Raw genomic sequence first — 14,598 nt, 5'->3', positions numbered from 1 at the left:
TAGTGAACATTCGCACTCGATATTGCTACTGCAGGAGCACATTCGAGATGTAAATATGTTATATGTTTCATTTCAAACAAATCATCACTACTGATTTTTTTTTCTTTACACAATTTCAATTGTACAATTTCAGATGCATTTAATCATAACAAACTTTTGGATGGATCACGGTTTTCTGGTACACGTATTACTCCCTTAAATTATCTCATAAAATCAATGAATATTTTATTGTGAGGTACTCAATTTTTAATAAAATTATTGCTTTATGATGATCCTTCAGGGATGCTTCATTTCTTTTTCATAATAATATTGAATGAGAAAGAAATATTTAAAATTGAACTAACATATAGAAGACAAGAATATTCATCGTATTGATATGATAATATTATCCTTTATATAATATAAATAGATCATATCAAAGTTTTATAAAATGATTTATATTGCAATAAGCAGATATCAATATTTATGGAAGAGAAACTTACAGCGGCTCGAAAAATGTTATGCAAATATCTTGCCAAAGATCAAAAGAACACAACAGTTGGCTAGAGTCTTGTGCTGATTACATGTTGTAAAACTAAATAGAAGTAGCAAGAGATTTGAAAGATAACAATGTTAACTTATATCTTTAGGAGCTCAATATCATTCTCTTTAAATTTTTTTTGTACAACAAATGATCTTTAAGATACCATTTTATAGACGTATGAGGATAAGGAATATGAAGGGATGATATATAAATTAATGAGATATATTGGTGAATTTAGGAATTTAGGAGTTGGTACATGAATGTAAATTTTAAATTGATATATGAATGAGCTAGAATTATAAGAGGTGAAAACCAAATGGCCATTCACCACATTTATGCATTTATAACAATTTTTATACCATTAATTCCAAATTTCTAGAAGGGGGGTTATTTTTATTTTGTTAAGCAGCGAAGGTGATACTTTAATTATTTAAAATTTGAAAAACCTCTAATGCCACCGTTAGAAAGAGAATGGACAAAAATATCCTTTACCGTTGTAGCTATTCAGACACATGCAGGAACTTGAACAGAGATATGGAAAAGAAAGCGCCACGTGTCTCCGCTGCCGACTCTGACACCCATTTTTGCACACATCTCTAATATAATATTAAATAGAATTATCTTTAAATAAATACAGTTTAGTAAGAAGAAAAAATTATCAAACAAATAAACAAAAATTAGCAAATAAAATAATAAATACACATCTTAGAACATTTCTAATAGATTCTTCATTTTATTTTTAAAATACATCATTAAAATTCACTTTTTATATTTTATATATTAATTTTTACAATATACCATATATCAGTTTATATATTTTTTCTTCGTACCATTTAAATATTATATTTTTTAATATTTTTTATTCATTTCAAATATTTTCTTTAACTTCTAATAATATCTTCATATCTTTTAATATTTACAATATATTTCCATATACGATATCATATAATTATGTACTATTTTAAATTAATCCAAATTTATAAGTTAAACTAAAATATAAATTAATTCAAAAAATATAAAGAAGAGATTATATAATGAAAATATTTTTAAAATATATTACAAAAATATCAATTCTTGATAATTATCATTTTATTAAATAAGTGATACGTGAGACTTTTTATTAAAATATCACCAATAGGCGCTAACCAAATAATTGATATCCACGTTATTAAAAATATCACCATTCCAGCACTTGCCTAAACGATGGCAATCTGACAATATGTGAAATTATCAACAGGTAAGTATATTCCAACACTTGCGGCTTCCTCCAGGTTCCTCTGGATATGTGAGAAATTAATTAAAAAAGTTTACAAGCATGGACAAGCTCCTCCAGATATAGCGGCTTCCCTGTAGCAAAATATAAAGTCTTTTTAAAATAGAAAATCTAATAGAAGACAACTTTAGGAATATTTCTTTATATTTTAAAGAAAAATGCATTATAGAGTGCTCAGGATTAAAAAAAGAAAAATGATTTATACAGAGTCTAAATAGACAAATCTCAAACAAACTTATGTAAAAAAATGAATTTTACTTTAAAAAAGTGTAAAAAAACTATTATTTATTAGTAAAATTCATTTCTTTTTTATAAAAAATTTGTCTATTTGGAACTGTACTTAGCATTACTCCTAAAAAATTTAATCTCACAAGAAGTCTTAAATATTTTAGATTTGTGCAATGTAATGAAAAATGGTGAGAGTTATAAAACAGACACATTGGATGACCATTTCACAATTCCTTAAGTAATCAAATTATATTCTTATAATGTCCAAATTTAACGCATTTATTTAAAAAAAAAAAGTCTATTATTAATTTTTTTTTTACATATATGCAAGTTATATTTATTTACTTTTAAAAAAAAAAAACGCATGAGACTATAAGATTGTAAATATTAATTTTCTTTTTCAGTACTTTATTGGCTGTAAAATTCATGTCCCACCGTTTCAACAAATATGTACGTCTTTGGAAAGTTTCATGCATGACAAATCCCGCATTATAACTAACTAACTAGAGTTAACGGCTTCAAAATTGCAACTTGCATGGTTTGGAAAATCTGTCAAATCTTATGGCTACGTTTGGCTGCTGAGATGATATTATACAATCTGAATTGATATGTGAATAATAATATTTTATAAATTTCATTGAATCTCTTAAATAATTAGTTTGAAATAGACTAAGATGAACTCTAACACATTTGTCCTCTAGACGTACCTTTTCCTCTGTATAAAGAGATTATATCGTATTAAAATAACAAAAATATTGAGGAATGAGACTACTGTCACAAGGAATCGAAACATGGAGGATAAATTCTTTCACTGTTCAAGCACTGTTCATATAAAAAGTATAATTTTCTAAAATAAATATCAAATATTTGAGTTACCTCTCATCCAACCTCAAATTTTAATTTTACCTAACATCATTTGGAACAAAAGCAATTATTATTAATTATTGTAGCATCCTCATAGTCCCACGATTTACACAACCAAAATAATAAGCAACCTAGCTACAGCATCTTTCATTCCGCATCCGTGACAATCACGTAAGCAGAATCTACTGCCAAAGGATTGTTCTTAAGCATAATATTGAGCCACAATCCACAATAAAAGGAGTAATGCTCAACAATATCTTTTTATTTTTGCTTTCAAAGTGAGCAGTAAGAGCTCATAGACAAAAGGAAGCATGGGTATGAATGAATATTCAAAGTGACTTGAGGATATCGTCGGCACTGGAGACGGTGAATGCACCCCCAGATTCAACGTTTGCGACCTTCACTTTGAGGTCATCAACCAAGAGAGCAAACCTCCTAGCACGAGTGCCAAGTCCTTTCTCTGCAAGGTCAACCTCGAGACCAAGCTGAGCATGGGTGTATTTTGCTGAGCCATCGGCAAGGAACTTGACATGCATGCTTGTTCTGAGGGTAAGTTTTGGCACCATGCCTTCATAACAAAGGGGTCATTAACTGCAAATGTGAGTCAAAACAGAAGTAAAAATTCCATTTTTGCATACTGGTGTGGATTATTTTTATTTTTATTATTTTTTTTAGGAACAACGTGGAATAAAGCCATGGACACCACTTTCATTATTTATTTATTTATTTTTCATCAAAAGGAAGACGGAATCTCTGCAACTTTATAAATAATCCCTACTTATGGCAGAAGACATACTGATGTGGCTTAAATGTTAAATCTATTTTATAATAAAAAAAACTTTACAATCTAATGGATCATATTAAATCACGTCAATGTGCAAAGTTTATTATGTAAAATTTATGTGTAGACTAAACATTTCTCATTGAGAAAAAGGAATACAATGATCCAAGTTATTTCACTTTAATCACCAGGATTTAAAATAGTCTCAGCGATTTCATATTGGAGGGACAAAAGAATTAAAGCTTTTTTGTAGTTCAAACACAAAGAATGGTTTTGGTTAACAGAACTTCAATACCAATTTTAAAATAGCTGAAAATGTTCAACTTCTACTTATTCCAAATTATGTCATGAGAATTGATCAGCAAATTAATCGGACAGAATTTATTTTGAGATAATGAAAAACTGAAGCATGATTGAACTAATGTCCTAAAAGGCAATTATCCAAGCATCAATCTAAGATAAACTTGCATTAAATCGCTTTCATAAAGTTGTAGCATAGTCTGCAATCAGTTTAATATCTTGGGAAGTTAGGTTACATGGAAAGTATTGATATAACAGTTCTGATTTGGCAAAAAGTACTGAAAACAACACAAAGCTCAGGAGATTGTAATCCTGGAATGGTATTAAACAGTCACGCACATATGTATGTCCAACATGGCAATAAGATGCTAAATTTATAGTGTTCTTGTTTCAAGGAGTTATCTCATTCTACCCAAAAACATACAGCAAGAACTGCAAAGGCTCAGATAAAATTTATGCGAAACTTCTTTCAGGAAGACATGGTAACCATTTACATTTTTTTTTTTTCTTAAAAGTAACATGGTAAGCATTTACTTGATTAAAATATTCTATTGACCTGAAAAGATCCATAAAATTCCTGAATACATAAAAAGTACAATTTCAGTTACATGCAAAGGATTTCCACAATAATTTTCAAAACATCGACAAATACCAGGACACAGTCAAACCAAATTATAAAGAAACGTCTTATCTAATAGACCATATTATAAAAAAGTTAACGATTAGGTAAACTTTCAGTAACCTTAAGGAGACTTGAATTGGTGATTATTGGAGAGCAAAACAAGGCCAGACCAGCTGAACTACTCTTCAGGATTAGGATGCATATAATATTTTAATCCACTTTAATACTCGTGCCAACAAATATAAAATATTGTTAACACAAATGGAATGTCCCTTCGTGTTCAAAATAAATTTTGAAGCCACAAAATGGCCATGTAACCACAGCATGAATACCAAACAACATCATGTAGAATTATGAGTTTTATAAGGTGCTATTATGCATGTCTGCCTAGCTATCATCATTCATTCAATAATTCAGTTTGGGAGGGCATGAAAGTGTTGTAGACAATCTACGCTCACAATTATAATATGTCTACAATACATCACAGGCCAGAACCTTTGGAATGTTGAAATCCCTGCTCAAGCAAGTAGTCCACAATGGCTGCTTGCTACTCAACAGGTAACTGCATTTTACAGTTACATATTGAATGCAAATAAATACATTCATACAGCTAGGCGATATATCTTCGCCTATAAATTGAAGCTCTCAACGAGAGCTTCAATACATCCAAGGAGAAAAGAAAAGAGAGAGTCTGGAGAGCTCTGAGAGAAAAGAAGAGAGTTGAGTTGAGTGAAATGTGATTCTTCTCCTCTGTAATATTTTCTTGTATTCCACTATTTATTAGTGAAGCTCTTTTCTGTGGATGTAGGCAGTTACCGAACCACATTAAAATTCTTGGTGTCACTGAGTGCGTGAGTGTGCTCTTTTATTTCCGCTTTTATTCATTCTGTTGTATTGATTTCCGCAACAAGTGGTATCAGAGCGATTGTTGGAATGAGTTTTTTTTTTTTTTTTTTTTTTTTTTTTTTTTTTTTTTTTTTTTACAGAAAACTCGTTTTTAGTGTGTTGCTCAGTTTGTAAATTTGAGCATACCACTGTGTTTGTCTCATCGAGACAAGGAAAGTGGTGAAAACTAGAGGCTGAACGGAGGCTGAACGCACCTCCACGCTCCCTCTGACGATTGGAGAGTGAGCCCACTCTTGGCACGCGTTACATGCGCCCAAGGGAGAGTCGAGCACGTGAAACCCATGCTCCCCATGCGCCGCATGTGCTCCATAAGTTCCTAGCACGTGAAAACCATGCGCACCCATGCGCTGCACTCACTCTAGAGGTTCCTAGCGCATGAATCCCATGTGCTCCAGAGAGTTTCGGCTCATGACGTACACGCGCCTACGCATTTTTTGCATTGCACGCACTGCATGCGCGATAGAGTTCCTGTTTTGGTTCTTTTGCTCATCCTTGTGCTATCTGAGTTTGAGTTTGACGAAACAAGACTCGTTTCCAACAAAATCAAGCGTTTCGAACACGACAGTGCTGTCTGTTATGCGATATTCCACCTTGAAGATCCTGTACTTGCATTTTATATTTAGAATCAGTCTAAATCCATGGAAAATTCAGCATCTGACGCTATGATAAAACTGACTGCCTCAAACTACAGTCTTTGGAGACCTCGGATGGAAGATCTCTTAAACTGTAAAGATCTGTCTGACCCCTTGGAAAATGAAGGGAAGAAGCTAGATGAATTTACGGATCATGTGTGGAATAAGATGTACAAGAAGACTATCAATCAAATCAGGCACTAGATTGACCATAGTGTCTTTCACCACATGGCCCAAGAGATAGATACATATAACCTTTGAAAAAATTTTGAGGATATGTATCAAGTTAAGACTGCTCGAAACAAGACTCTTTTGATGAGACGGCTCGTTAACTTGAAGTTGAAGAGCGACACTTCTGTTGCCGAGCACACTAGCGAGTTTCAAAACCTTGTTAACCAGCTCAGGTCCGTCAAGCTGAATCTTGGGGATGAAAAACAAGCCCTGCTACTTCTCTGTTCATTACTAGACAGTTGGGAGACGCTGGTGGTCTCCCTAAGTAACTCTACTCCAGATAGTAAACTTATCATGACGATGGTTAAAGATGCTTTGTTCAATGAAGAGGCCAGACGAAATGAGACGAGCATGATTCAATCTCATGTCCTTGTCACCGAGAGTAGAGAAAGGCCTCAAGGTAATGATAGAGGGAGAAGTGGAGGTAGAAACATAAGGAAGTCTCAGCCACGTGGAAGGTCTAGCAATAGCAAGAACCAGCAGATGGGTAACATGAAGTGTTACCATTGTGGAAAAGAAAGAAAGAAGATGATAAAACTCTTATCATTCTTTCGGGAGATATGGCAATAATCTCCACCAGTGACGAGACGTGTCTGCATGTTGCAAGCCACGATATTGAGTGGGTGGTAGACAAAGCAGTATCATACCACATCACTTTCCATAGTGAATTTTTCACTACGTACAAAGCAGGAGACTTTAGTACAGTAAGGATGAGGAATACGAGTTCCTCGAAGATCGTGAAAATTGGCAAAGTGCAGATAAAAACCAACATTGGTTGCACCATGGTGTTAAAGGATGTTCGACACATTCCTGACCTTCGACTCAACCTAATTTCGGGAATAGCCCTTGATCGACAGGGCTATGATAGTTACTTCAGCAAAGGCACTTGGAAGTTGTCACAAGGTGTCATGGTTGTCGCCCGATGACATATTTGCGGTACATTATACAAGACCCATGTGAAGATTGGTTTTGATAGCTTCATTGCAGTGGAAGACGAGGCATCACCGAATCTGTGGCACAAGAGACTCGGACACATGGTTGGGAAATGGTTGGATACGCTTGTGAAGAAGGCACTCATCAAAGGAACAACGTTAAACCCTTGTGAGTACTGTTTGTTTGGCAAACAATACAGAGTCTCATTTAATTCCTCTACAAAGAGAAGATCAGAGTTGTTGAGTCTGGTACACTCTGATGTATGTGGTCCCATAGAAGAAGAGTCATTAGGAGGTAACAGATATTTCGTGACATTCATTGATGATTCTTCATGAAAGGTCTGGGTATATGCTTTGAAATCAAAGGATCAGGTCTTCGAGCACTTCAAGAGTTTCCACACTCTAGTGGAAAGAAAGACAAGAAAGAAGTTGAAGTGCCTGCGAACGAACAATGGAGGAGAATATATTTTCCAAAAGGTTCGCTGCATACGGCGCTGATCGCGGTATTTGACATGAGAAGACGGTCCCATATACCCCTCAGCACAATGGTGTAGCCGAAAGAACGAATCGGACCATCATGGAAAGAACAAGATGCATGCTCAGTATGGCCAAGTTACCAAAGCCATTTTGGGGTGAAGTTGTTCGTGCTGCCTGTTACCTGATCAACATATCACCTTCTGCATCATTGGAATTTGAAGTTCCTGAGAAGGTTTGGTCTGGAAAAGATGTCTCTTACTCTCACCTGAGAGTGTTTGGATGCAAAGCCTTTGCACACGTATCCAAGGAGTTGAGACAAAAGCTCGATGTCAAATCAACTCCATGTATCTTTGTTGGATATGGAGATGAAGAATTCGGATACAAGTTATGGGATCTAGTGACAAAAAGAATTGTCAGAAGTAGGAACGTTGTGTTCCATGAAAACCAGCATATAGGAACTGAAGCTTCCTTGATGTCAGTAGAGCTTAGTTCCTATACTCCAGATCCTGCACCATTACAGTTCGCCACAGATAATGAGGATATGCAGGATTGAAATCCAGAAGCAGAAGAAGCTCAGGATGTTGAGCAGGGGGAGCAAGAACCCTATCCACCAAAAGCTGGTGTACCACCACAAGGGTTAGATGGTGATGAACCTCTTTTGATTGATGAAGCTCAACTAAGAAGATCGACAAGAGGCCGCCTACTGATTCCATTGAGGAGATATTCAGAATCAGATTATATTCTTCTTATTGATGAGGGGGAACCAGAGAACTTCCAGGAAGTTCAAACTCATGCTGATAGAAGCCTATGGGTGTAGGCAATGCAAACTGGTGAAACTTCTTGAAGGAAAGAAAGCCCTAAGGAACAAATGAATGTTCAAGCTGAAGAAAGATGGCCAAGAAAAGCTGATAAAGCACAAGGCCAGATTGGTTGTCAAAGGATTCCAGCAGAAGAAGGGAATCGACTTTGACGAGATATTTTCTCCGGTGGTGAAAATGATGTCAATCAGAGTCATACTCGAATCGGTAGCCAGCTTGAATTTTGAACTCGAATAGATGGATGTGAAGACAGTCTTTCTCCATGAAGATTTGGAAGAGGAAATCTATATGGAGCAACCAGAAGGGTTTGAAGCTCTAGGGAAAGATCACTTAGTCTGCAAGCTAAAGAAGAGTCTCTATGGCATCAAGCAAGCACCGAGGCAATGGTACAAGAAGTTCGACTCATTCATGATGAGTTATGGTTACAAGAGACTTGTTGCAGATCAGTGTGTCTGTGTTCAAAGATTTCAGGATGAAAAGTTTGTCATATTCATTCTTTACGTTGATGATATGTTAATCATTGGTGAGGAAAGGTTCATGATTAACAAACTAAAGAATGAACTATCCAAGTCCTTTGACATGAAGAACTTAGGCCCAGCACAACAAATTTTGGGCATGAAGATTGTTCGTGATAGCAAAGCCAAAAGGGTGTGGCTATCACAACAAAAATATGTTGAACGGGTTATCAAACTTTTCAACATGGGAGATGTTAAGCCAGTCAATACTCCACTTGCTAACCGGTTCAAGTTGAGCAAGAGCTCGTGTCCTTCTTCAAAGAAAGAGATTGAAGAAATGAAAGCAGTCCCCTACTCTTTAGCAGTAGGAAGCCTGATGTATGCAATAGTTTGTACCGGACCAGATATTGCTCATGTTGTAGGCATGGTGAGCAGATTCCTTTCAAATCTAGGAAATGATCATTGGGAAGTAGTCAAGTAGATTCTCAGGTACCTAAAAGGTACATCGAAGATGTGCTTGTGTTTTGGGGGAGCTAAACCAGTTTTGGAAGGTTATACAGATTCAGATATGGTAAGAGATTCGGATAGTAGGAAATCTACTTCGGGATTTCTCTTCACTTTTGCAGGAGGAGTTGTCTCTTGGCAGTCCAAATTACAGAAGTGTGTTACTTTATCTACAATAAAAGCAGAATACATTGCCACAGCAGAAGCTGGGAAAGAGATGTTGTGGATGAAGCTTTTTCTCAAAAAACTTAGGTTTAGTCAAGAAGACTACAAGGTATATTGTGATAATCAAAGTGCTCTAGACTTAACCAAGAATTCAATGTACCATTCCTGCACCAAGCATATTGATATTCGCTATCATTGGATACGCGAAGTGATGGAACAACAACTATTGAAGCTTGTGAAAATCCATACAAAAGAGAATCCAATGGACATGCTGACGAAGGTGGTTACAAGTGAGAAGCTTGAGCTATGTAGAGACACAGTTAGAATGGATAGCATCTAGGTAAATGGGCAAGGAGGGGGAGAATTGTTGAAATTCCTGCCCAAGCAAGCAGTCCACAATGGCTGCTTGCTGCTCAATAGGTAACTGCATTTTGTAGTTACGTATTGAATGCAAATAAATGCATTCATACAGCTAGGCGATATATCTTCGCCTATAAATTGAAGCTCCCAGTGAGAGCTTCAATACACCCAAGGAGAAAAGAAAAGAAAGAGAGCCCGGAGAGTTCTGAGAGAAAAGAAGAGAGTTGAGTTGAGTTGAGTGGAATGTAATCTTCCTCCTCTATAATATTTTCTTGTGTTCTACTATTTATTAGTGAAGCTCTTTTCTGTAAATGTAGGCAGTTGTTGAACCACGTTAAAATTCTTAGTATCACTAAGTGCGTGGGTGTGCTGCGTGGGTGTGCTCTTTTATTTCCACTTTTATTCTTTCCGCTGTGTTGATTTTCTCAACATGGAAAGATGTAAGATTTAGATTAGAGGATATGGATGATACCGCTGATCAAGAGAATATCGTCAACGCCCTTTGATTTTAGCTCCTCTGCTTTCTCAACGAACCTCGGTACATGCTTCAAGCTTTGCTTGCCACACACATGAAAAACAATCAACCAAATAAATCACATAGTCCCTGATTCATGTATCCAAACCCGACCAACTGAAGCAGTAATTACTACTCATTATCATCCATTATTTCACTTTGAGTGAAATGTCCAAAATATTATATATTCAACATTTAAGAGGTAAATATAGAGCAACATTATTTGAGTTCAATATTCGAAAACAAAATAGAGAGTAGAGGACAAAATATTAGGAAACAACCTCGAAAAGAGCGCACAATTTACCCTATTGGCTGCTACCAAGAAACATCCGGAAATGAAAAGATAATATTTTTATGGGTAATAAGTTGACAAAATAATAATTTTTAAGCTAGAAAATATGGTATAGCTCTAGGATCCTCAGTTATTTCCTCTTGACAACTAGCATAATACTTTATACTTTCCAAAAACATTTTAAAAAATAAAAAAGTTTGGTCAAATATTCTCTTTATTCAAAACTCAAGATGTTTTTAACGGTTTAAAAGTTCTTTTATATTTTACATAATAAAATAGAGTGAAATAAGAATATGATATGTAGCATTATTTTTCATAGGATGATGCTACTGCACCCAGTTTTTTTCATAGAGTAGCTTTTCTTTTTTATAGGAAAGCAAATATTATTATAATAAGGCATTACAAGCATTTATCAAACAATATAGTTTGAGAAATAAAGTTGGGATATAATCCCACCACATTGCTAAACTTTCAATATTTTAAGCATATCGAACAAGCCTATGTGTTGCCTCATTGCCTAGCCTATTGACATGTTAAATTTGATATTCACCAAACACCTAGAGAAGTTTTTTTGTTTCTCACAACATATTTCCTAATATTGATAAAGACTGTAATGTCCCGTTTCCGGAGGTCCGAAGAGTTAGTTCTTATTACCTAATATCAACTTAAATAACACAACTATAAAATCCAGAAATTTCATAAAATATTAATCCATTTAATCAATCCAAATATCTAAGTTCCTCCATGGGGATAATAAATAAATTCTCAATAACATAAATTAGAAATTCTCCAAAAAACTCGAAAATATCCTTAACTCCTCAAATCAAAATACCGAAAAATAAATCAATTTAACTCTCAAATAAGCACTTGTACCCACAGACACTTATTCCACTTCGATCATCACACCTTGCTAAAACTTCCTACTCTTGTTCTCCAGCTGAACCATCAAAATTATCTGAAAAATATATGGAGATAAGGGGTGAGTTATCAACAACTCAGTAAACAGAAAACATATACTAGTGTGTAAACATGAGCATTTATAGAATTCAGAATGCAGAACAAAATACTTTCTATCAGAATGCAGAATCAGAATATTGTTTTCAAAATGCAGTGTTAGAGCATGTTACCAAAAATATCAGAGCGAAAGTTCAAAAATATTCATAATCAAAATCCCATTGGCATAGCATAAATTGAAATATCACATCTTATCTTATCATATCAGAACAAATACCATGTTTAACCCCAGTGGTAAGGTTGTGCAAACCCCAGTAGCTAACTAAGCAGAAACAAAATGTGAATCTTCCCCTTATTCATTCTTGGAGCCCCAAGTGTGCACATAGGAAATACTATGCAGAAAACCACTTTGTTTCCAAAGTGGGTGCACCAGAAACAGAAAAGTTGGTACCAACCCGAACAGAGGCCACAGTTTTATACCTGTGGTAAGGTCAGAACGGAACAGAAACAGAAACATAATATTATGACAGAGGTTTTCAGAAAACACATAAGATCATATCAGAGTACAGAAAATCTTCAGAACAGAACAAAGTCATATCACAAAACATAATTTATGCACAAAATTTCATATTCGCTCTCTTTTTCAAAGTTCAAAAACAGAATGTAAAAAATAAGCTCATGTTTACACCAGTCATGACAAAAAATACTTTCTTCTTAAACAAAATCTCATGAGTAATGCAGAACAAATAACTGAGGTAATTCAAATTTATTTTCATAACCAAATATGTATATTTTTCAAAAATCAACCTTAGCTCATTTTATTTTAATGCAAAGTCTAGCATAGGAACCCTGCTTACTTGGACTTCTTAGATTTTTTCAGAATTTTCCTCAAAATGTCAAACAATAATTAATCGTCACCAATAAAATAATCACGTAATTCTTGTAAATTTTCAATTAATCACATATTTCGATATTTAATCCTAAGCTTCTAAAATAACCTATTTTAATCCTTCAATACCTAAAAATCCTCATAACCTTAAAATATCCTCATTCTCTAAATTTCTTTGATAATACTCAACATTTAAGGTAAGTACTAGTAAAAATTTCGTTAAATAATAATAAAAAATAGCTTTAATCATAATTTAAATGTTTAAAATAAAATTACACAGTTACTAAAATAATTTGCTACCAATGGTACAATTTGAAAATCCTATTTATTTTCTGTAAAATTTCTTATACTTCCCGCATAAACAATGTAAAAACAGATTTAATATAAACAAAAATTTCAAATTGAAACCATCTAATAATAAGGGCAAAACTGTAATTCCATATCTAAATAATATGAAGTAAAGGGTATTAATGTAATTTCCTTCAATTCTTTGAAAACCAACAAAAATCTACGTAAAACAAATAACTTGCATGGCAGGGGCTTACTCAAGGAGGAATCACACGGCAGTGTGCGACACAGTGAGGGGCTAGAAGCTTAGCGACGTAGCGGTGGTGATCTCAGTGGGGCACTGGAAGCGAGAGAGAGATGAGTGAGAGAGAGAGCTAAAGGAATGTAGAGATGGAAACCGAGGGATAGAGAGAAAATCGCACAAATGGCAACGCGTGGGCTGGGCGGTGTTTGGTGGTGTTGAAAGGTTCTCCGGCGCCCTCTGTTGTAGCTGTCTGTGGCGGTGGGGCCTCACTGTTCGTTGTTGGTGGTTGCGTAGGGAGGAGCCGTGTCATGCCAAGTCTTCGGGGGTGAACCCTTTGACGTAGAGAGAGCGAGAAGGGATGCTGGCCAGTGGTTGATCCACGGAGGACGGTGGTGCAAACGCGCTGGAAACTCGAAAGGAGGGGTGGCAGTGGCTTGGTGATAAAAACCCGTCTCACGGTGCAGAAAAGTGGAGTGCTTTGTTTTGAAGAGCAAAAGCAGGAGGATAACTTGCTGAGTTTCTGAGATGGGGGTGGTGGCGTACTGGGTTGTGGGTTGGTTGATCAGATGCTTACGAGGGGGTGCACTGGTGTAGCGGCAGTACAGACAACGGAGGGCTGGGCTTTCGTGGGGTGACTCTTGGCATGGGGTGCAAGAAACCGAGGGGATGGAGGCTGGGGCTTGCGATTTTGCAATAGGGGGAAGCCGTGGCTAGCTACGCTTGGCTGGGCAAAGAATACCCTAAGGTGGTGTGGCGGCAAGTGTTTGGGTAGTTTCTATAAGCATGGGATAATATATGTGTGTCTATATATATGTGAGGTGAAAACCCTAGAGATACGAAGGAGACGTGCGTGCGGATGAAAAAAAGAGTCATGCGTGTGCATGGAGTGGATAAAAATACACTAGAGACGTGCAAGACCATGCATGCCGAGGACGAGAGGAAAACTTAGGGGTGAAAAATAGACGGAAAAATAAAACGTGCGGGAAGTTAACGTGTGAAAAAATAAATAAATAAAATTGAGCTTAATTGGGTTCGGGTGCTACAAAGACTCTCCTGCAACTTGAAGTACTTCCTTAACCATCAACAAACAATTACTTTCCAATATCAGCTTATGAATGCCCATATTAGCACAGAGTTGAAGACCTCTGAATATTGCTAGGAGTTCAATAGCTTCTCATCTATTACTTCACTTTCAATAGGGTAAAACTGAGGTAGCTAGTTTGGAGTTATTAGATCTTTTTTTGCTCATACAAATAACAAGGAAAGTAGAACTTTTTTTTTTTTTGGCAAAATACACTTAATTGATAAATAGGAACTGTCTAGTACAAAAGACAAACAAACTAGAA

General features: G+C 35.6%; 1 protein-coding gene across 1 annotated transcript; it reads right to left on the bottom strand.

Moving 5' to 3' along the window:
• Window positions 1-3,217: 3,217 nt before the first annotated feature.
• LOC121249485 (peroxiredoxin-2-like) lies at window positions 3,218-10,735 on the bottom strand. The gene is given in 5 exon segments (XM_041148191.1): window positions 3,218-3,424; window positions 3,426-3,449; window positions 3,451-3,479; window positions 10,544-10,623; window positions 10,719-10,735. Coding segments are annotated over 5 exon segments (357 nt in total).
• Window positions 10,736-14,598: the final 3,863 nt, after the last annotated feature.

Source organism: Juglans microcarpa x Juglans regia, chromosome 2D (genome assembly GCF_004785595.1).
Source record: "Juglans microcarpa x Juglans regia isolate MS1-56 chromosome 2D, Jm3101_v1.0, whole genome shotgun sequence".
NCBI classification, from domain to species: domain Eukaryota; kingdom Viridiplantae; phylum Streptophyta; class Magnoliopsida; order Fagales; family Juglandaceae; genus Juglans; species Juglans microcarpa x Juglans regia.
This window is presented reverse-complemented; position numbering and strand designations above follow the sequence as displayed.